The sequence below is a fragment of the Chiloscyllium punctatum genome, chromosome 32 (assembly GCF_047496795.1).
Source record: "Chiloscyllium punctatum isolate Juve2018m chromosome 32, sChiPun1.3, whole genome shotgun sequence".
NCBI classification, from domain to species: Eukaryota; Metazoa; Chordata; class Chondrichthyes; order Orectolobiformes; family Hemiscylliidae; genus Chiloscyllium; species Chiloscyllium punctatum.
The window spans coordinates 36,080,422-36,103,029 of NC_092770.1; the positions used below are offsets into that span (position 1 = coordinate 36,080,422).

Sequence of the window (22,608 nt, forward strand, 5' to 3'; positions counted from 1 at the left end):
GATGGAGTAGTCCATATCTAGAGGGCATAGGTTTAAGATGAGACGGGCAAGATTCAAACAGGATCTGAGGGGTAACTTTTTCATGCAGAGGGTGGGGCATATATAGAACAAGCTGCCAGAGGGAGTGGGAAAGGTGGGTACAGTTACAACATTTAATGGATAGGTACATGAATAAGGACAGTTTGGAGGGACATTGGGCCAAATGCTGACAAATGGGACTTGGTCATATTGGGAGGTCTAGTCAGCACAATGAGTTGGACTGAAGGTTTCCTTGTTGTCTGACCCTATGCAGCTAGAGTTTTTCTAGCAATTTCTGATTTCTAGAATCTGCACTTCTTTGGTCTTTTTATATAACTAAGTCAGTTTAGTTTGGGGATGTAAGCTTGATAAGTTTTTTCCACATCAGTAATTCAGTATTCTCTGTTTCCTGTTCAATACTTTTGTAACCAAGCCTCATAAGATAAAAAGAAAATGAGAATTCCCATTGAGGAAATGCATATCTAACAATCTGTAAAAATTTACCATGTGGGCCATTTCAGTGATAATTCATCAGATGGATCTGGTGTATCTGTATCTACTACTGTGGATGGAATTATGATAGCCCTTTTCAGTTTTGAACGCATCATTTTAATTTTCATCTTCCAGGCAATAAATTGGAAAACCGAGTAGGTTTTGAAATGGTACATAATATGCTTTGCCAATTTGCTGCCCAGATAATGAAGATGAAAATTAATTTCCCTTTATGGCACACAAGTCTTATTTTGTATCAAGGATAGATTGCCCTGTAATTGTACAATCTGACCAACAGGGTCTATGAGATTGATTAAACTGCTTTCTGAATTATTTTTTTATTTACATTTTTCCTCAAGTGACTGAATTCTTTAATATCCAAAATGAAGATTTAATCAAATTTTAAAAATTTGCAAGCCATGTGTTTCACTGTAACACAATTAAAATGTATCCACTGAATAAGCCATGTGGTTTTAAAGCCTTTAATCCAATGCTGATGTGAATGCTTATTTTTAAACTTGATGTTTTAACCTGAAGCCTTGACCCTCTGTGTGTGCATTGCCAATGCAGTGCATCTTGTTTCCGACAATTTGAAAATATTTGTCTGTTAACTGTATTGTGTTTCTGTGGCTTTTAAGCCTCTAAATATTTTTAAGAGGTGATTATCAGAATGAGAAAGAGAGGCAGACGACCTTGAGGTTTTGATTTGAATTCAATGAGTTTGCAAGGTGAGAAGAACAAAGATAGAAAATCTGTTAATGTTGGTTCAACTAATTCACAAAAAGCTACATTTTAAGTCAAAGGGTTTGTTCATGGGTTGCCTCTTGGAGATTTACTTTGCCAACCTTTCTCCCCCTCCCATTGACCACATCCATGATTTCTCCCTTAGTCTTCACCAGCAGATCTACAGTCACTGCTACTCTTCATGTTTCCACAGGCATTAACTGATGAAGTAAGATCCCAACTAAATACCCAAGCTTTCTTCATGATCCCGATGCTCGTTGGTATACTAATCAATTTCTTCAGCTCAAGTACTGGCTCCCACCCTTATCAAAGCTGCTGCCATTCGGCTGTCCTCTCAAAACCTACCCAGGACACACCTGAATCCACAAATTATCATTCCATCTCCAACTTCTCGACCTCATTGATTTTCACCATCCTCAAAAGTAGCATTGTTTCCCAAATCTATGACTGTCTTTTCTGGAATTTAGTGATCTCCAGTTGGGTTTCCTTCCCTTGTGCAGTATTGAAGCAGTTTTAATCAGTCACAAATGGCTCTCTTTGTGATTTCATAGTACATTATCCTTCCTCATTTGATCCAAGGTAATAAAGTGGAAGATAATTGATAAATCATCAAAATGAAAAGGATAAAATCTCTGATCCAAATAGATTGAAACGAGCAACCATACACTTGTTATATAAAAAAATTAAGCTGAGGAAATGCTGGCATAGGTACTATTTAATTTATAAAATTCATTAGGAAAAGAAATTGAGGCAGAGGACATGTGGACAGCTAATGTGATTAGTACACTTAAAAAGGGAGATTTCACAACCCCAAGGAACAGTAAACCAGTTGACTAGATGTCAGCAGTAGGAAGGATAATGAAATCTTTACTTAAAAGTACAATAGAAGCTGGTTAAAGGAATATATAGAACAAATTCAGTGAATTGCAAATGCAAGCTAAAATGGTTGGTTATGACATAATAGCCATTACTTAGACAAGGGCCTAAATGTAACTGTGGGTTTTGAGCTGCCATCATCAGGTTGATAAGCAGGTGCTGACCTACACCTGGCAGTAAAGTATCCTCAGTAAGCCTTCAGGCCCACTGTCTGACCAAGAATGATGAACAGGCTCCTGGTTCCGCCAGCCAAATTAGAGGACCAGCAACTCTGATGCCTTAGCAAAGTCACCCGAAGAGTGAAGGCTGGGCTGGCTATGAAAACCTCAGTAGTGCCTCAAAATGAAGGCACACCTGAAAAAGTACATAGAATTTCAAATTGAGGGGGCAAAAAGTGTTGGGCCCTGCAGGAAGAGAATGTACTCTCCAGGAAACAGTCCCCACTCCTGCCCCTGCACTCCCCACCAGGTTCAGAATTGAGATTTGGTATTAAGTCGCACACAGTATCCTTGCCCACCATCACTACCAGCCCCCATCCCTTAAATTCTGTGAGGTAGAGTTGTGGGTAGCCCTCTGTGGTTATGGTCCTACCTTGCCACATACAGGCAGAAGATTCTACATTTCTGTCCTTGTTGTAGCAACAGGCTCAAATGGAGTCGTATGATATTTAAGGAGTGGACGAATGGTCTCCATAACTTGAAGAGGTTTATTGCATTCCTGCCAACTTGACCTCCTTGCCATCATTAGTTTCAAAGAAAACCTGTTTTGCTGCAAGCAACAAGTGATAGATACCTATGACTTAATTCACAGTGACCAATACATAAGGGGTATAACTATTCATTGCATCAAATATAAGCGCAGATCACAGTGCCAACCTGACATGCCTTCTGATCATACCATATTGATAATTCTATGCCAGTGTTTTCACTCAAGATGTAAAGCTGGTACCAAAGCATCCAACTTCAGGAGCTGATTTTTGCTTTTCTTCTCTTTCAGTGTGATCATCACTACAATTCTCTATCTCTCTGATGCACTCAGAAAGAACTTTCTAAATGAAAGCTTTGACTTCAAGGTATTGTGATTTTTAATATTACTATATTTTGTGGCTCTACTTTTACATGTACTACTTGCTTTCATACATGAAACAGTATTTTGGCTTCTGTTCTGCTAGGACTGTCTCATTTGACTGATGTGCAGGGTTTGTTGTAATTTACTATGTCAGCATTGGGGATTCTTTCATTGTCATTACTTCTGTGATTAAACTTTTTCGCTGATGAGGGTGATTTAAAAGTACTGCAGACTTTTCTGACAAAATGTTTAATCCTTCCCCAAGACTGATGTGACATTGTTGGGGACTGGGGTGATTATATGTTAAACACAAGCCGCAATAAAACAAGTCTAGTACCATTTTAACAAGAACAACTTGGAGTTGTCAAGTAATCCACTCTTGAGAGGATGGCCAGTAATTATGATATTTCAATGTGGCTCTGTGCCACAGATTTTATCAGTGATTTAGGTTTATTATATACGTTCCAAGTTTCCCTTCGATAAGGAATCCCAAAAGCTGAACAGCCAAGGGAACTGCCAGATCCTACAGTAAAGTTCTTTACCCAGATAGCTTGTGGACATAGGAGAAGCCGATGTCCTTCCTTGTCATTCCCAGCAACTGAAGCAAACCTGCTGAGATATACCTTGTCTCTGCAATCGCCAGACCAGCAAATGCCACAAGGCCTCCAATGTGCTCACCAAGAAATGCAATAATAAAATTCTCACAAGGTCCTGGGGTTAAACCTGGAGGATCCTCCATGTGCGCAGCATTCCTGGGGTTCCCATCCGATAGCATGTACCCTCACTCCCTCTCCATTTCCCAATTGATATTGGAGACCCAAATTTCAGAGCCTTCCATGCATCATAAATCCAAAATAATGCATCTGCTGTACATGGGGGCAAGTTGTCTTGTGGGTTGAATTAAGGAAGGTCAGCACATTCTTGTTGTTTGAATTAATCCTTTTGTTTCTTTCTCAGTGGATTGTTACACTTATGCAGACATTGACAGATCATGTCACTGAATTGGTTGCAAACATTTCAATTTATGCACTGACTGGAAAGTGTAAACTTCGGCTTGGGTTGTGTGATGGAGTTACATAACTGGTTTCATGATGCATACTCTTATCTGGATGCTGTATAGGCTCGAGCATTTAACTGCAACCGATACAGAACTACTCCAGCATTGAAGTGCCCACGCACCGAAGTGAAAACAATTGAATTGCAGTACAGATCAGGTGGCATGTTTAGAATTTCTTCACTATATTTGCACAAACACAGCCATCCATGCAGGATGTAAAAGATGTTAATTTAAACTGCGATTCTCCAAAGGCATAAACAAGATCAGTGTCAGCATCACAGGGTTGCCATGTCCTTTTTCAGACTGCTGGAGTGCTCAAGCATCAGGTTAATAACACAGGAGTATTGGGCACTTTGTTATACACATGATGAAACATGAAAAATCAAAAATAAATTAAGCATGGCATGATGGCACAAACATTACAGTTTCAGTGGAGTAGCAGGACACGAGTATAAATCCAAACTGATATCATCTTAACTGTGCCATTGTGAGTCATTTCCCCACAGGTAGTGATTGGAGATGATTCACTCCAGTCTGCTCCTACACTGTTAGCAGTGAAGTGGCAGAGGCTTGGAAACACATCACCCAGCTGCCTTCAAAGCTGAAAATGGTATGTGCTGCATGGGATCCATGAAAGGAAGTGGCAGAAAAGATTCTACAGTTAAATAGCTCATCATACATTTAAGCTTCCTCCTTCAATTCTCAGTCGTACATTTTTTACTGATTCAGCTGAATTGTTGCTGACTTTAAAATCTTTATCCATGGTACATTGTGCAACATAATACTCGGTATTTCTCTTGGAAATTTTAGAATCTTGAATAGTAAAGCAACCTACCTGTGAAAGCTGTGCCCAGTTACTGTATAGCAGACAGTATTTGAGTCCTGCATTTCAATGTATTGTACCAAACTTTAGAAAATAATTTTTATATTGTTGAAAGCACAATCAATACTGTTTCATCATGAATAAAAACTTTGTGAAAATAGTTTTCAAATAATCAAACTTAACTCAGTCATTTTTATGTAATTATCCAATCAGCAATTTAGAAACTTTTTCAACTAAACACTGTTGGAGTTGCTTGTATAAATTCTGATAGTCAGAAACATATTGCAATGCTTTAAAAGCACAAAATCATCTTCAAAGATTTTTGCAACAAAATTAACACCACTGCAGAATGGGTTTGGTTCTGTAGTATGAAATCAGCTGGTGATTTTCAGAAGTGGATCATCCTCTGGACCTGTGGTCAGGTTTTCTGTTTGGTTTGGCACCTGATGACAGGATAACATCTGGGTTTGATCTTGTATAATATTGTAATAATACACAATGCAATTTTTGGTCAGAAGTCCAGTTGTAGGTGGGCAGGTTTCAGGTCCTGCTGTTCTGCAGCCTACCAGTGTAGGTTATACAGAGAGATGGCATTTCCAGGTGGAGGCCAACAGTCGGCAGCTCTTTGCACAAATTGTAGCTGCAGCCATGTGGATGTTAATAAAGGCTGTGTCCAAACTGATCCTGCAGCTCTGGCCCTTGCAGTCTGCTAGCAGGGGACTGGCTCGAGCAATTTGCTGGTTAGCTTGAATAAGCATACGCCACCCACCATTGATTGATGAGATGCTCTCACCCTGCTTCACTTGCCTTCTAGTAACGGGCCTCAAAGTGGGAAGATGGCAGCTTTTCAGCACACGAGTCAGTTGCATGAAATTTTGGGAGCACTCATCTCCAGCAGAATGCCAGTATCCAACCCAGAGAGTCCAGCATGATTTCATTTCAGTGACAGGCCAGATCTTGTTTCCGGATTCAGATTGCATTTATGCTATAACTCCAGTGTTAGTGCAAAATGAAACTGCTTCACAATTAGTGTGCAAGTGCAGCTTTAAGTATTTTACAGAAAAAAAACAGCTGTAAGACTGATGTACCTGAGACCTGGCAGGCAGAGTTTATTATACTAAAAATAGCACTAAATATTTATCAACTGAACTTGGTCTATATTGAAAATAACTAAGTAACAAAATACTGATTAAACATAATAGATCATAGTGAGGATCTTAGAATGCAATGAAATTAACAGTTAAGATTAAGTCATAATGGAGTGCACTTATGGATTGTTTAATCAGTGATTGGTGGTGAGAATTGATCAAAAGCTGGTCTTTCAATTGACTTCCTGCAAGAGCAAGAGTTCACCAGTTAGGGAATCATGAGGTCAGATACAAGTCAATGGGTTTATGTGCCTGTTCAAAAGTTTTGAGCTTTTATGTGCTTTGTTTTTATTCCCAAAATTTATTTTGTTTCATATCATTTTTGAGAATACTTAGAAAAGGTACTTAAATGGATAAGATTGAAATAATTTTGACTTTGACGCCTGAGGTGTTTAAAGTCTCCAAGAACAAAAACAAAATGTACGAACACTCAGTCTGTTCTTCAAAATATTGAGCAATAAAAAGAGTGTTAATAGTTGCTTCAGGCATTGTCTGCTTTTGCATTTGTTTGTATATTTTTGTGGGAAACATTTTCACAATTCTACCTATGGATAATGCTGAACGAATGTACACAGATGTTTGTGTTTCTGAGAAAGCTTGAAAATGTATGTCATATTTAAAACCGTATTCTGGAAAGGATAAGAAATATTTAAATCAAAAGCATAAGAAAGTAAGTCATTTTGATTTTTCAGTCACAATAATTCAATAATGATTTCTTGAAACATTCCATTGTACAATTTAGCTTTAAATCTGATGAGTAGCTGTAAATTTAGAAGCGCCTTCCAATCAGCAAATATTTCTGCCGAAATAACAGTTAAATCTGACTGATCGCAAGCTGTATTTACATTCAACAATTATACTTTCAAACAGTAAAGGGAGAGCCTAGCGTGAATTTATGGATTAGTGGTGCTGGAAGAGCACAGCAGTTCAGGCAGCAACCAAGTAGCTTCGAAATCGACGTTTCGGTCTTTTGCCCGAAACGTCGATTTCGAAGCTACTTGGATGCTGCCTGACCTGCTGTGCTCTTCCAGCACCATTAATCCAGAATCTGGTTTCCAGCATCTGCAGTCATTGTTTTTACCTAGCGTGAATTTATGTCGGCCTTCAAGGCACCATAATCCATTGCATGCTACATTCCTATTCCAAAGCAGCATATCATTTAAGATTGTGTGAAAAGTGCCATGTAGGATTCCAGCAGTGGCATGGGACTTGTTCAATCAACACAATTGCATGACTTTCACTCCTGTATTATCCAATTGTACAATTGTGTGAAAAATTCTTCAGTAATTTATAATTATCAATGTAAATTTGTCTGTTTTCTAAGTATATAAATTTTTAAGCCATTATTTCATATGTATGTAAAAATATTGCGTATTATGATGAGTTTTCAAGATTTAGGATATATTCATGTAAATGTTTATATATACAATGTATATACATTGTATAACTATCACATTGTTTACATGGCTAACTAAACAAAAAACTACCTCTCTGCAGCTTAATCCTCTGTAATGTTTTTACATCTGGATGAAATTAAAGAAACCTTTTTTTCATAGGTGTGGGAGTCTTATTTCTATCTGGCAGTAATATTTATCAATCAGCCTTGCCTTCAGCTTGAGATATTTTCACCTTCAAAAAGAAAGAAAGTTCTAGAAAAGTAAGTTGTGTTATCTGATTCTGCTTACAGTATAAAGACTATTTTTAAAAATTTTAAATGCACTAATGATGTTTGGGTTTCTGGAAATAAATCTTTGCTATTCATGATTCCACTTGTTCATTTTATGTTTATCATCTTAGTTATTCATTTTCAATTACAGATATGGAGACATGAGGGTGATGATGGGATGTGAAATCTTCAGCATGTGGCAAAATCTAGGTAAAAACTTATAGCATTGTATTTTCTGGATTGCTTAACTACAAATATAATGTCAATTGGTTAAATACAATAAATGATCATAATTGATTATATTGTAGGAGAGCACAAGTTACAATTTATTCCTGGACTTATTGGACCATTTTTAGAAGTGACACTTGTACCCCAGGCTGATCTTCGGAATGTGATGATCCCAATTTTCCATGACATGATGGACTGGGAGCAGAGACGTACTGGAAACTTCAAACAGGTTGATCATTATAAATTCATCCTCAAAATAACATCACTGCCAGTTTTTAATAAATGTTACATTTTCAGCTAGTGTGCAGATATAATTCAGATGCTTACGCTATTTCTGCTTGTTGTAGTTCAGTTCAATAGATTTACATTTTTGAAATGGGTGACTTTTTACACTTAGAGTATATAAAAATAACAATTAACTTTCAAACTTGGATAAAATGTAGTATTGCAACATATATATATGCCTGTATTATAAATAACTAAGAAAGCATGCGGGGGTTAGTGTCAGACGCAGCACCAGGTCTACATAAAAATGAGGATCAGCCTGGTTAAATACCAACACAGAGTCAAAACACAGAGCACAGTTGCAATAATTTAAGTGATCTTACAACCAAATGTTCAGATCTGAGCTCTGCAGTCCTGCCACATTCAGCCATGTGTGGTGATGAACAAAGAAAAAACGAAGTCAAAAAGTGTGGTGTTGGAAAAGTACAGCAGGCAACATCTGACGAGTAGGAGAGTCGACATTTTGAGCATAAGTCCTTCATCAGGAGGGGTTTCTGCAAAGCTTCCCATCCTCAGTGATGGGGAAGGCCAACATGCCAGTGGAAAAGATGTAACCATCTTCAGCCAGAGGGGGTGATTCATCTTAGCTTCTTCCAGAGGTCCACTGTATCACAATTCAATTAACTCCATATGATTTCAAGAAATGGTTGACACCATTGCATACTGCAAAGGCAACAGTACTGATGATTTGTGCTCCAGAATTAGTTGCGCCAAAACCCTAGCTGTTCTATTATAGTTATAACGCTGATACCTTTTTGACAATATGGAACCTTGTGGAGGTATTTTACATGAACAAAACATCGGGTGATATTTGGCTGAGTTTGATTTAACCTATCAGTCAATTCTTAATCTTCGAAGTCATCACCAGTGTTATGAAGTGGTACTTGCTCAGCAACAACCTGTTCAGTGCTATTCAGCCTGGGTTCCACCAGGTTTACTCAGTTTCTGAACTTGATACAGTTTTGGTCCAAACCAGAACAAAGAGCGGAACTCCAGAGGTGAGGAGGAAGCACTCATCTGATTTGCTCCTGTCCTTTCAGGATGGAAGTTACCATTCTTGCCTGGTCTTGCCTACATGTGACTTCAGACCCACAACAATATGGTTGATACTTGACTGACATCTGGGCAATTATGGATGGGCAATAATTGCTGGACTGGCCAGTGACGCCAACATCTTGTAAATTAATTTTTTAAAAAAAGGTGGGAGTGACTGTTTGAGACCATCAGGCAGTACTTGACTGAGAATGACAGCATAGAACCTTAGATAAAATGGAGTTAACAGGAATCTGGGAAGGGAGGAAATCTTCACTGGTTTGAGACATAACTAGGTCAAAGGTAGATAGTTGTGGTTTTTGGAAGTCAATAATTTGGAACTCAATCAATGATTGCAGCATCCTTTTCATCATAAGGTCACTGATGATTGCACAATGATCATTCACAGCTCCTTGGATAGTGAATCAGTCTGTGTTCACACTAACAACCAGACTTGAGCTGAAAAATGGCAAGTAATACTGTGTCACATTTTCCAGACAATTGCCATCTCAGAAAGAGAGAATCTACCCTTGACATTAAAGACATGAGCATCACTGAATTCCTCGTTATTAACGTCCTGGAGATAACCATTGACAAGAAACTCAACTGATTATAAATACTGTAGCTACAAGGACAGATCAGCACCTTAGAATTCTGTACTAAGTAACTTGCTTCCTCGTCCTCTATTGTCTGTTCAAAAGGTACGAGTCAGGACTGTGATGAAGCACACCCCACTCACCTGGATGAGAGCAACTCCAATAACTCTGAAGAAGCTTGACACCAAGCAGGACAAGCACCCTGCGTAATGGGCATGCATCTCCCACCTTCAACATTTATTCCCTTCCCCATGAAGTACAATGGTAATAGCTTGTTCCATCATAAGATGCAATGCTGCAACTCACCAAGTCTTGTTTGGCAGCATCTTCCAAACCTGTGATCTCTTTTTCCTGGAAGGATGCATGGACATGCTACCACATGTAAATTCTCCTTCAAGCCACACACCATTCTGACTTGGAAACATATCACCATTCCTTTGTTGTCACTGGGACAAAATCCTGGGAATCCCTCCTTCACAGCACTGTGGGTATGCCTACACCAAATGATTTGCAGCATTTCATGTGAGCAGCTCACCACCACTTTCTCCAGCGCAATTAGGGATGGACAATAAATGTTGGCCTAGACAGCAATGTCTATATCCTGTGAATGACTGATTGATTGAAAAAAAATTCTTTGCAAATTGAAAATTAATAACCCTTCAGATTTCCTAGTGTTAGTTATTAAATGGTTAAAATTTGAAATGTCTTATGGGTGTGCTTTGCGCTTTGATACTGAGGAGGAGGATGGTGGAGGAGGTGTTTTCTCCCTCTGGCACTAAGGCAACTCGTGTTTATGTATTTTACTTCAGAGACTTACTTATTGTAGTTCATTATTCAGACATTCAGGTCTATACAGAATATATGTGGTACTTTGCACCACCATTCATTGAAAACATGCATTGGTCATATTGAAAACTCTTTTATGGTAAACATGGAGTCTCATCCTACACATCGCTATATCAAAACTGAAGCATTTTTGTTATTAATATATGCTGTAGATTATTTAGTTTTTTGATGTGTAAAACTGATATCATGACAGCACAAAACACTCATGTCATCTAAGGGATGGAGTGGACTATAAAATTATAAAATATTTTATTCTTTCTGCTTGTGACTTAAGTGCTCAGGCAGAGTTGAAGCTGTTGCATAAAGCAGTTTGCTGCATTTTCAGAGGGTTAGTCACAGAGCTTAAAGGATATTTGGAAGTTGTGACTACATGGGATAATGTAACAGCTTTCTTGTTTATGTCAGGAAGTACAAGAAGATCAATTTCTGGAAACTGTTCCAGATAATCTAACCATGGAGCTGCTTGACTGGGAGTATGACACCTGAAGGCATCTATGCAAATGAGCTGACTATTTTGTGACTTCAAATTCAAAAAAGTTTAGAATGAGCAGAAGGATTCCTTTCATTCCTTCTCAGACAAACTGCATTGTCCTGATATTACATGGATTGTAGTGATCCAAAAAGATGGCACATCACCTTCTCAAGGGCATTTGGGGGTTTAGATTAGATTACTTACAGTGTGGAAACAGGCCCTTCGGCCCAACAAGTCCACACCACCCCGCCAAAGCGCAACCCACCCATACCCCTACATTCACCCCTTCACCTAACACTAGGGGCAATTTAGCATGGCCAATTCACCTGACCTGCACATCTTTGGACTGAGGGAGGAAACCGGAGCACCCGGAGGAAACCCATGCAGACACGGGGAGAATGTGCAAACTCCACACTGTCAGTCACCTGAGGCGGGAATTGAACCCGGGTCTCTGGCGCTGTGAGGCAGCACCATGCCGGGAGAGGGTGTGTAGTAAATTCTGGCCGAGGCAACATCATTCACAACCTACGAACGAACATTTTAAAAAGGTTTAAGCAATTAGTTCCTCCCAGCTAGGCTCTTGGGAATGTTGATTGAAAACATTTATTAAGGATCCTGTTTACTGTTACTTGCAGGTTGGTTGCTGGCTTGACGTTGGAGGCTGGTGGTTGACTTTGGCTGATTTCTGACTGGGAAGATTTAGCTCTGTTTTTATTGATGATTCACTGTTTTTTCACAACCATGTATGCAAGTTACTGTAGTCCTGGGTGAGGTCTGGTAGGGCTGTCTTTGAAGATGGAGAAAGGTAGAAGCAAGGAAGACTGGAGAAGGAGGAAGAGGAGACAGGGAGAAGAAGGCGTACCTATGGAGGAAGCAATACTCACAGTTGGTTTTCAGGAAGCACTTATGCATTTGACTGAGGCGTAATGTCTCTGCTTCAAAACTCCATCACCTGCTCAGCCAGACGTTGAGCCTACACTAAGACACACACAGCAAAGCCTGTGGTTATCAAGATCACTGAGGTCCATATGTACAATTGGATCCTTCCAGACTGCAACAATTATCATGAGAACAATTTTCCATTTGAAATCAACCATTCTGTCAGTGAGGAGACCAAAACTGACCACATTAGAAGGAAGTCTAATATCTCTTCTTATGGACAGGGCAAAGTCAGATATGAAATTCGGCCTTTCCCACTTGGCAGTTTTCTTACACATTCTCAATTTCCATCACCCTAAATTGGCAAACATATCTTCAGCTGTCCACACACTAAGCTACAGAATTCGCTCCTTTATCATAAAATTACAGCATGGAAGATGACCACTTCCATCATAGCATGGTGCCTATGTTGACTATTTAAAAAAGCAATCCTGTTAGACTTTCATCCTGATTTTGCAAATTCTTTCATGGCCTCCCAACCCCCTCCCTATCTCTGTAAACTCATGACATCTGGAATATACTAGACACAACACAGACTTCAGGCTGAGGACAAAGTTTATTGGATAGATGGGACCATACATCAGTTTCCTGATCTGTTTTCACTCTGACTAACAAAACCAAGATCTGGGAAAGACACATTGTATGCTCGCTCATTGGTGGACCGACAAGTGTTCCCATGTATGATTTTTGACCATCTTAGGTTCCCTCAACCAGTAAGCCCCTGCATAAAGGCTATTGTGAGTCATACTCTCCAGTAAGCTGGCACTTACTCCTATGTACAGTCTACCCCTCCTTCCTAGCTTCTGCATATTTGTGCCCAATGCACAATCAAAAGCATTTTTACATTTTCAATACTTGCAGTTAGGAAAAAAAAGAGTAAACAAGTGTTTGCTACTGATTCTATCCCTTTCCTTGGCAACAGTTTGAGATTGAATAAGTCAGTCTGTTCTCAACTGTGGTGTCACATTTGATTCTGAAATGAGATTCTCACCACATTTGTGTCATCACTAAGACCACCTATTTCCACTTTGACAAATCAGTCAATTTTACCTCTGTTTAACCTCATTTGCTTCTTTTACCCTGAATTGTGACTTCATTATTTCTGGACATGACTATTCCAATGCATTCCTGGTTAGTTTCCCATGTTCTACTCTCTCGAAACTTGAGATTGTCCAAAACTCTGCTGCTTGTGCCTTAACTTGCTGAAGTCATGCTCTCCCAGCACCTTTCTGTTTGCTGATCATACAACATCTTTGTTAAAATTCACATTCAAATTGTTTTGAGTTCCTTCTCTGGTCTCACGCCTTCCTAACTCTAATCTCTGCAGCTGTAAAACCCTTTGAGATAACTGTGTACCTATAATTCTGGCCTCTTGTGTATACACATTTTTAATCGCTTCATCATTTGTAGTAATGTCTTTAATTGCCTAGACCTTGAGCTTTGGAATTTCCTTACTCTATCTATCTTCCACTGTACCTTGTCTTCCTTCTTAGATACCTCTGAAACTCTACTTCTTTGATTTGGCTTTTGATCATCTGACCTAATACTGCCTTGTGCTTAGCATCATGCTATGTTTTGTTAATCCTCCCTTGAGATGCTTTGGTACATTTTATTCAATGAGAGCTGCAACATAAATATAAGTTATTATTGTTATTATTGTTCGGCTTAGCATTTGATGGCAAAGAGAGAGCAGGGTGATGAGTGGTTGGTAAATTTAGTTGCATAGTCTGTGTAGAGCGAGATAGAAGCAAGAATGGAAAAAGAGGACAAAATATTCAAAGCCTTGAATGTGACAACTCCTGCAGCATCACCACACACAACACAAATGATTCTTCCCCTAATTGTAATGGTCAGAATTTTTTCTTCCATTGTGGAAGACTTGACTTCTTATGGCATCAGCTTCTGGTGCAGGTGTTTTTTAGATTAGATTACTTACAGTGTGGAAACAGGCCCTTCGGCCCAACAAGTCCACACCGCCCCGCCGAAGCGTAACTCACCCATACCCCTACATCTACATTTACCCCTTACCTAACACTATGGGCAATTTAGCATGGCCAATTCACCTGGCCTGCACATCTTTGGACTGTGGGAGGAAACCGGAGCACCCGGAGGAAACCCACGCAGACACGGGGAGAACGTGCAAACTCCACACAGTCGATCGCCTGAGGCGGGAATTGAACCCGGGTCTCAGGCGCTGTGAGGCAGCAGTGCTAACCACTGTGCCACCGTGCCGCCCACGTGTTTTGTGATCCTGTCCTGCAGAGAAGAAGCGAATGTATTGTTAACTCTTTAGAGGCCATTAGTAGTTTAGAAAAAGTGCTTATCATATTCAAATGGCTGGTGTGCAGTGCACAAGATATGTATGAGGACTGTGATAATGGCCTCATGAGTGAGAGAGAATGAGGAACTGAAGGATATAGTGAAATGAGATGCAGCTATTGGAAAAGTGAGTGACAGGAAGGAGGGTAGGGAGTGTTGTGAATACTGAAGGTGTGCATGCAGTGTAAGAAAATAGTGATATTACATTGATAACCCTGGTAAGGTGAATGAATATTTTCGGCATTCCACCCACATCCTTGGAGCTAGAGCTTGATATTCACCTCTTTTATAACATTTTGCCATTATTTGCAGAAGTGTTTCTGGAGGACTTTCTGCCCCTAAGGAGGAGTAGGGTCTCATATGGTCCACTACCTGACAAGGTCTCCAAAACAGCATCAATGAACCTGGGATCTTTCAGAACATGATATGTAGTGATTGCTTACCCTGCATCTGTGCCCTGCTGAGAATGTGTGTAGCCTGCACTCAGCCCCTGCATAACTATTCTCAGACTTGATTATATTTCTCGGCTATCTATTGCTAGTTTACACACAAGTGCTGCTAAGACCATGAAATATGCAAATATATAATACATATGTCGATATCAGTCAGGAACTAATTAATCAATGAGTTTAATTAACGTGTGTGTTCCCAGGTGGAAGCAAAACTGATAGACAAATTGGACAGCTTAATGTCAGAAGGCAAAGGTGATGAAACTTACAGAGAGCTTTTCAACAGCATGTGAGTCATACATAACCTTATTTTACAGCTGTTGTTTACATGCTGAGATGTAATGTAAGACATTATACTTAAATCTATTTGCTGCATATTTTACTGTTCTCATCAAAATAAAAATTCATTGGGGTCTAGGTTTCTCAGTGGCTAAGTGCAGTCAATACAGTGGCACTGAAGTATTGAGTCCAGAAATATCCATATTTGATTGGTGCTTAATGCTGTTATCGCAGGCAGGGGATTCTGTCAGTCGGTAGCTATGCTGTTGAAAACAATGCAGGAAATAACCACAAATGTAAGCAATACTGCCTGCCTTTTGTTTTTCAGTTACATCACTTAAATTAAGGTTAGATTAGTCCTTAAGCATTAGCTATTTTGTAACCTTGTAGGGTTCATTGTAATAAAATACAAACAAAACCTGTTATTCCAAAAGAAAATAGGTCATATTTTTTTCAAAAACACGGAAAACAGCCATTTTTTTTAAAAGGAAGATCCTGTAAGGCTGAAGCACACCCTGTGTGGGATTGCAGAATAAATGATTGCAAAGGGGCAGCTTATTTAATGTATGTGCAGTTGCTTGATTTTACACTCTACCCAAGGAACATTTCTCCCCTGGTCAATTGAAGGAATGCAGAAAGCAACTGGACAGATATCAAACAAGATTGATTTGCTATATTGCCCTCTTCCCCCTTACATTGATTTTTAGTCATTGCTTTCGAGATACAACACACATATTTAAAATACCCTTTCTCATTTCATTGCATTCACAACAATAAGTAGACAATGTCTCATTTGATTTGGAAGCTACGGAAGTCTTATGATATGGACTCACACAGTGAGTTTAATCAAATGATTTTAGTTACCTTGCTATGAAAAACATCAAACATCCCTCTTTTTACAAGCTGGAAAAACCTAAATGTACCTTAATATTATTAAACTTAAAGAAGCAGGACAATTGGGGATAGACAATGAGTGTTAGCCTAGCCATTCATGGACTTCATTCTGAACTCTAACACAAATCCCCAGATTCCCACAAATGTCTTGAATATGCTTCCCCACAATCCCCATCCCATGAATGAATAATTTTAACAAAAAATAGCATAAATAGGCAACTAAATACAGTAAAATGACTTAGTTACCACAATGTGTTGGTACGGCAATGAAGAGGAGGAAATGATTACAATGTTTGTGGAGTCAAAGGAAGACACCTGCCCAACTCTGGTCACTTAATGCTGTTCAATCTCGTGTAGGGATCTGGTCTTAGGTAGTAGACAGTGAGGACTGCAGATGCTGGAGATCAGATTCAAGAGTGTGGTGCTAGAAAAGCACAGCAGGTCAGGCAGTATTCAAGGAGCAGAAGAATCAACGTTTCAGGCATCAGCCCACTTTCCTGCTGAAGGGCTTATGCCCGAAACGTTGATTTACCTGTTCCTCGGATGCTGCTTGGCCTGCTGTGTTTTTGCAGTACTACACTCTCGAATCTGAAATTAGGTCCCAGTCAGATCACATAAAAGAGCCCTATTTCCAGGATATGACAATCGCCAAGGACACTTATTTGGGATGGTCATCAAAAACGACAGAAAGATGACCCAACCTGAATGCACGTTGGAACTGTTTGAAGCATCTTTTGAACACAGGATCTTTGTCCAGAATTTAGGCCTTTTTCCTGAAATATGAGTGCCACGAAGTTCAGTTTCTCCTTAAACTGCTACAAATGCTGTGCATTCTATATGGTATGTTGTCAATGCAAATGTTTGGATGTCAGTTACGTATAAAACTCCTACAGAAGTCACATTGCTCCAAGAATATTACCTGGACTAACCAATTAACATTTAAAGCCTGAGTTGAAATTGATTGATTTCAATAACATAAGTTTAATAATGAGTACATAAATGCTTAATAAAATATTTTTTACATTCAATCTGCATCCTACTAACAAAAGTGGACAATGTGTTTGCAGATCTTTGCCAATGCAGCTCTGAGTTCACCTTCAACAATAAAGCAGCTCAGATTGTTCAACATGGAGACACAATCAGGAATATAAATCAGTTATGAAGAAATTTCAAAGCTGTGCTCCCCATAAGCTTACACCTAGAGAAGGAAAATATTTAATGGGTCACAATCAATTAAATATGAATGTGTTATGGACTAGGCCAGACCAATCAAAATGTTCTTAAGCAAGCAGCCCAGACCATAACTTTGCAATTTGTTCGGTAAGTGCAGAATGAAAATTACCTGGAGTAAGTTAGCTAGGTTGACTACCAGGTTTTAAAACAGACAAAAACTTATTCACAAAATTATGGAATGAAATGCAAAGAACAGAATCAAGAACACCCACAGAACTCAGATTATCCCAAATTAATTATGCTGATCCGAATATACACACCAGTTCCAAAGTTCTAATAAACCAATCTCCTTAAACACAGTAAAAATGAAAAAAAAATGAAGGGCAGAAGGAGAGAGAGTCTCGCAGCCTGTTTCCACACAGCCCTCTGCTGAACTGAATCAACCAAGACTTCAGTTTCTAGGACTGATCACTTCCCTTTCATTTTACAGGTCACTTCTAAAACATAAGCTTTGGCCTAAAGTTTAATCTGTTTACATATAAACAAAAAGACCTTTTCATCCTTATACCAAACCAGTCAAATCAGAGCCTGAGTGATTTAAGACCCCTCTGAAAAAAACAAGGACACAGTATATTTGAGAAAAGAAACAGCTTTTAGAAAAAAAGACCAGCTTTGTGATAATATAGTGATTGACACAAATATGAGAGAGTTTCTGTTATCTGCAAGAATATTTTCAAAATTAGATTCATTGTATTATCTTTAATTTTATATTTATTGTTATAGTTTTCTCCCATGCACTGAGAAAGGATGGTAATAGTCAGGCCCTGAATCCATTCATTCATGGACAAAAATGTTGGTGCCATTTGGTCTTATCTTGATAATTTCATTAAATGTACTTCCATTTCTCAACAGTCTCTCACTTTTGCATGTCACTGTCTGTCGTTTACCTTATCTTCCTGAGCTTTTCCATCTGCATCTTCAAAAATGAACTTCACATTGACCTGCATTACAAACACACAGCTACATCTGCTTTAAGTTCCTTTCAATTGCCGTCACATTTTTTTCATTGGCAATGTTGAATAGAGACCTTGACCAACCTGACCTATTTCCTGTATTTTTGTTCTCCTATGCTCTTAGCAACACAATAGAAACAGGGTGTTTCTTTCTCTCACTATCATCACAGTGGTCTTCTGAATTATCAAATCATTTTCTACAATGCATTCCTACCACCAAGTGTTGTTCTGTCCCCTTCCCCTCACTGCTTTCCTAATGCGCGACTCTTTCCCTCCACCATTCACTCTTCCAGCTTTGGTTCCCTTTGCATTATTCTCTTATTGTTATAATAGATGCAACATCTATTTACTCATCTCTACCACCATAACTATGTAGAGTTCTAAACACTCCTCGTGTGGATAAAGTAATTAATGTGTGCTTCATTCAGTATAGTACACTGTCTTCACAAGTAATTACAGCTGAGGAAAACCATTTGGTCCATCTTAGCTCATTTGTATGGAATATTTTTGAAATCTTCCATTAGAACACTCTAAAATGATTGCAGGGATATTGTCGATTGTTTGTTTTGGAATCTGTATCTTATCTTGACAATGTTCACTGATAGAAAACCGAATGATAATGAGAGCCCTTCTTCATGATGCCAGAATTTCTGCTCCCACCACCCCATCTCTCCTTCGAACCAGAAAATGAGCTGGACCTGTTTGCTGTGGCAGAATCTGAGGTAGCAATCTGCAGCCGGGCCCTCAAATACTCAACTACCCAGAAGTCACTGGCCATTCAAAGGCCAATATGAATACAACCCTATCTGAGCATTGGCTTTGTTGATGCCTCTGGAAATGATCTTGTCAGAGCTGTTGAGCTTTAGGCACCTTTGAATAACAAAGTACCCATGGTTGACTTCTGGGTGAGAAATTAATGGAAGGCAATTATTAGATTTGTCATTAGATTTATCACCGATATCACATTTTGGCCTACAGTGTGGTTTCATAATTTGTCAGTATGATATGGATGTAAAATTTGGCTGAATAGTTTAAATGTCCTTTACTTTAGCAGTAAGAGAATAGTGAAGGTTGCAATAAGGGCTGTAAATAGAGAGGGATTTTGTGAAAGTTCTGAAGACAGGCGAATTGTGTAACGAACTCACCCCTCATATCTCTGGTTACAAGTTTGATGGCTGAGAGTGGTTTCCTTGCATTTCTCGTCATTATACTTGTCATCATTGTTTGTGTTTCCTTGAAAACAGGCTTAAATGTGGTGAGATTGTGCAGCATGTAGCTTGCCACTATGCTATGTGCTACACCACTCTGTGGAGCACATTTTCGGGAGTCTTGGACATGTGCTTGGGCATCTGGATTGTACTTGCTTGGCTTTTAATTATGTGTGGTGGGTTATGTGGAGTTGAAACAAGCCATTATGGTTTCATTTTCATAATGGAACACTGTCACAGGATAAATGCATTGTTATGGTAGTTCAAGTACTTTATACAAATTTTATATGGACTTGTTTCTGTGATTGGACATCATTCTTATACTTACAACTTGTATTTCAGTGTCCCTGAGGCAACATGTGTGTCGTACATCATACTTTTGATGCAGTAGAAGTCAGTCATTGATGCAAAACCCTGACCATTCTCATGCTGGCTGTTTAAGTCAATGTGGCGAATGTATAAGCAAACACTGGTGAATTTGCTTATTGTAGCTGTGTGTTGCTAACTGGGAGATGCGATCCTCTGTAGTAGAATGGAAGGAGTTAATGGCATAGAAATGAAAGGCTGTGACTGATTGAGAACCACTGGCAAAGGCAATCCCCTGGCCCAGTAGGCAGCAGATCCTGTCACTGTGGTGTGCAGAGGTAAGCTGCAGCCCTCCTCAAGATATTCAGCTTTTCTGCTGCAGATTGTTTGAGGAATGTGACTCTTAGCCTGACACACATTATGCTGGGTAGGACCTCTTGCAAGCAATACCCAAACCTCGGACTTGCAATTGTTCCAGTTATCAGCCAGTGTTGGTTTCTGGCACTGAAGCTGCTATTCTTCTGGCATTAGGTGTCCCTCTATCCAAAATAAGTTAGCAACAAGAACAGTCATGATCAGCAGTGATAAGGTAATATGGTAAAGAATGTGAAAAATAATTAACTTGGATAAGAGAGACTCCTTTGGCGACCCAAAAAACATGATGGCACACCCATCCTCTAATGCAGCTCCTTACCCCATTCAGTAGTGATTCACTCAGAGCCTGGCTGCTTAAAATTGCGGTGAAGTAATCTGGCCCAGTTGATTTGCTGGCCCCCATGGCAGATATTGATTGAAGAGGTAGTGAGAGTGCAGATATTCAAACATCCTGAAGGTGGGTGACACCAATACATTGGACGTCTCAGCCAACTGCATATATTGTATAGTTAGGATATCAATGGGTAGAAGCATGTCAGGATACAAAAATGATATTCCTTTGCTCTTTCAACCAGTCTCCCCACTCCCTTTTTGGTGACCAAACCCAAAACTGGTTCCTTAATTTGTGCTTCTGGTAGTTATGGAGGAAAGACAAGAGAATGCAATTTTCCCTTTGAACTTAAAACTGCATAAAAATAAAACTGCAATAACATCTGAAAGGTTTTCTGATTAACACGTACATTGTCTCCATTTTAAATACTATTGAAGCTTTTCAACTTGGCAAGATCTAGTTTTGAAAATGTACCAGAAAATGGAAATAAATAGCACATTTCCAAGGAGGCAGTTCACTATATTTTCCCAAACTTCACAGTCAGAAACAATGCGTCATGCCTTATGTAATGCCCGATAACAAGGTATTTTCTCATTTTAGGAGAAATATTTGAATGTTTGAAAATTCAGCTTTAGTGTAATTTGATCTGTAAATTATTAGTGATTTATTTTAAATACTCTCACCATTGCAATTTGTATTGCAAAAATTTTAAAACTCAACTTGTTTTGCTAAATGAACTTCAAGGGTTAACCTTAAAACCTTAACAGTTCCTCAACTGACAGTCTTCTTAGCTTTGTTGTGATTTGACAGAATTACATTTAATGTACTGTAAAGGTAAATTTTCACGTCAAGCACACAAATGCGGTATATTCCTATTGCATATTTACTTTTCCCATAGCAATTATGCTAATTTTACTTTTTAAAAAAAGAGCCAGTTATAATGACAAAATAAGCAAAGAAGGTTGTAGCCATGACAACGTACTTTTGACGCAGACTGCTGCTGAGGAGAATCTGTCGCTATTGCTTCTTTCATGGATAATGTAAAAATTCATTTGTTTTGCCAATGCTTCCTGGATCTAGAATTCCACTTTTTGGGCCTTACCCTAGGTAAGATGTTGCTACAATTACATTTTGGAGTGCTTACTGTAATACAGTGTAACTCGTGAAATACAAATGACTGGTATAACCTATTACTGATATAATTACTACTGTGTAATGTGAGACATCAACGAATTGTGAATCGGGGCTTGTGGTTGCACTGCACTTGTTTCAAATAAACCAGGTCAGAATACTGACAAATTCCTTTCTATCCGCAGCCTACTGAAGAAAATTGAGAGAGAAACCTGGCGAGAAAGTGGTATTTCTCTAGTAGCCACTGTAACTCGCCTAATGGAAAGGTTGCTGGATTACAGGTGAGACTTGACAATTCTTGCTTTTACTGCATGTTGAAAAATTGGAAGGTGTAATCATTTTTAAACTTGAACAGAAAATTATGGTCTCAATTTGTGTTTACATTGGTAATGTAGGAGCTGAAATTCACCTGATTGTACACTGTTTATCATTTCACTGTTTTCTACCTAGCGGAAGCACGATTGTGGACTCTTACTGTTTGTGCAAACAAACAACTATTACATGGCCAACAAAAAATTTTTGACACAATTTTCTTTTTTTGTTTTGCGTTAAGTTCTATCGTTGCATTTTTTTTTCCATCGTGTGGAACAATTTCCCTCATTAGTGTCAACGTCCTATTGATATGCTAAGAACTGCAGGGGACAGTGGTAATGTGAATAAACTGTAATTGCTTTCCATTTGCAGAGACTGCATGAAAGTGACAGAGGTTGATGGCAAAAAGATTGGCTGTACAGTTAGCCTGTTGGTCAGTATCTATTTAATTTATCTGTTCAATCCAAAAGGGACGGTTCTTGAATATAGCAATCATCTCCAAAAATCCTGAATTAAAAAGGACATTTG

At 38.9% G+C, this 22,608-nt stretch overlaps 1 protein-coding gene across 7 annotated transcripts in view; it reads left to right on the plus strand.

Annotated features, from left to right (window-relative positions):
* The window catches only part of LOC140458056 (dedicator of cytokinesis protein 4-like), a 488,962-nt gene that overhangs the window by 346,541 nt on the left and 119,813 nt on the right, over positions 1-22,608 (plus strand). For 5 of the 7 annotated variants that reach the window (XM_072552082.1, XM_072552088.1, XM_072552083.1 and 2 more), the window contains exons 28-35: positions 3,127-3,202; positions 7,783-7,883; positions 8,044-8,102; positions 8,201-8,349; positions 15,262-15,347; positions 21,718-21,744; positions 21,954-22,049; positions 22,453-22,513. In XM_072552082.1, the coding sequence (XP_072408183.1) occupies positions 3,127-3,202; positions 7,783-7,883; positions 8,044-8,102; positions 8,201-8,349; positions 15,262-15,347; positions 21,718-21,744; positions 21,954-22,049; positions 22,453-22,513 (655 nt within the window). The remainder of the gene's footprint in view (positions 1-3,126; positions 3,203-7,782; positions 7,884-8,043; positions 8,103-8,200; positions 8,350-15,261; positions 15,348-21,717; positions 21,745-21,953; positions 22,050-22,452; positions 22,514-22,608) is intronic. The other 2 variants (XM_072552085.1, XM_072552086.1) reach the window with 1 other exon arrangement.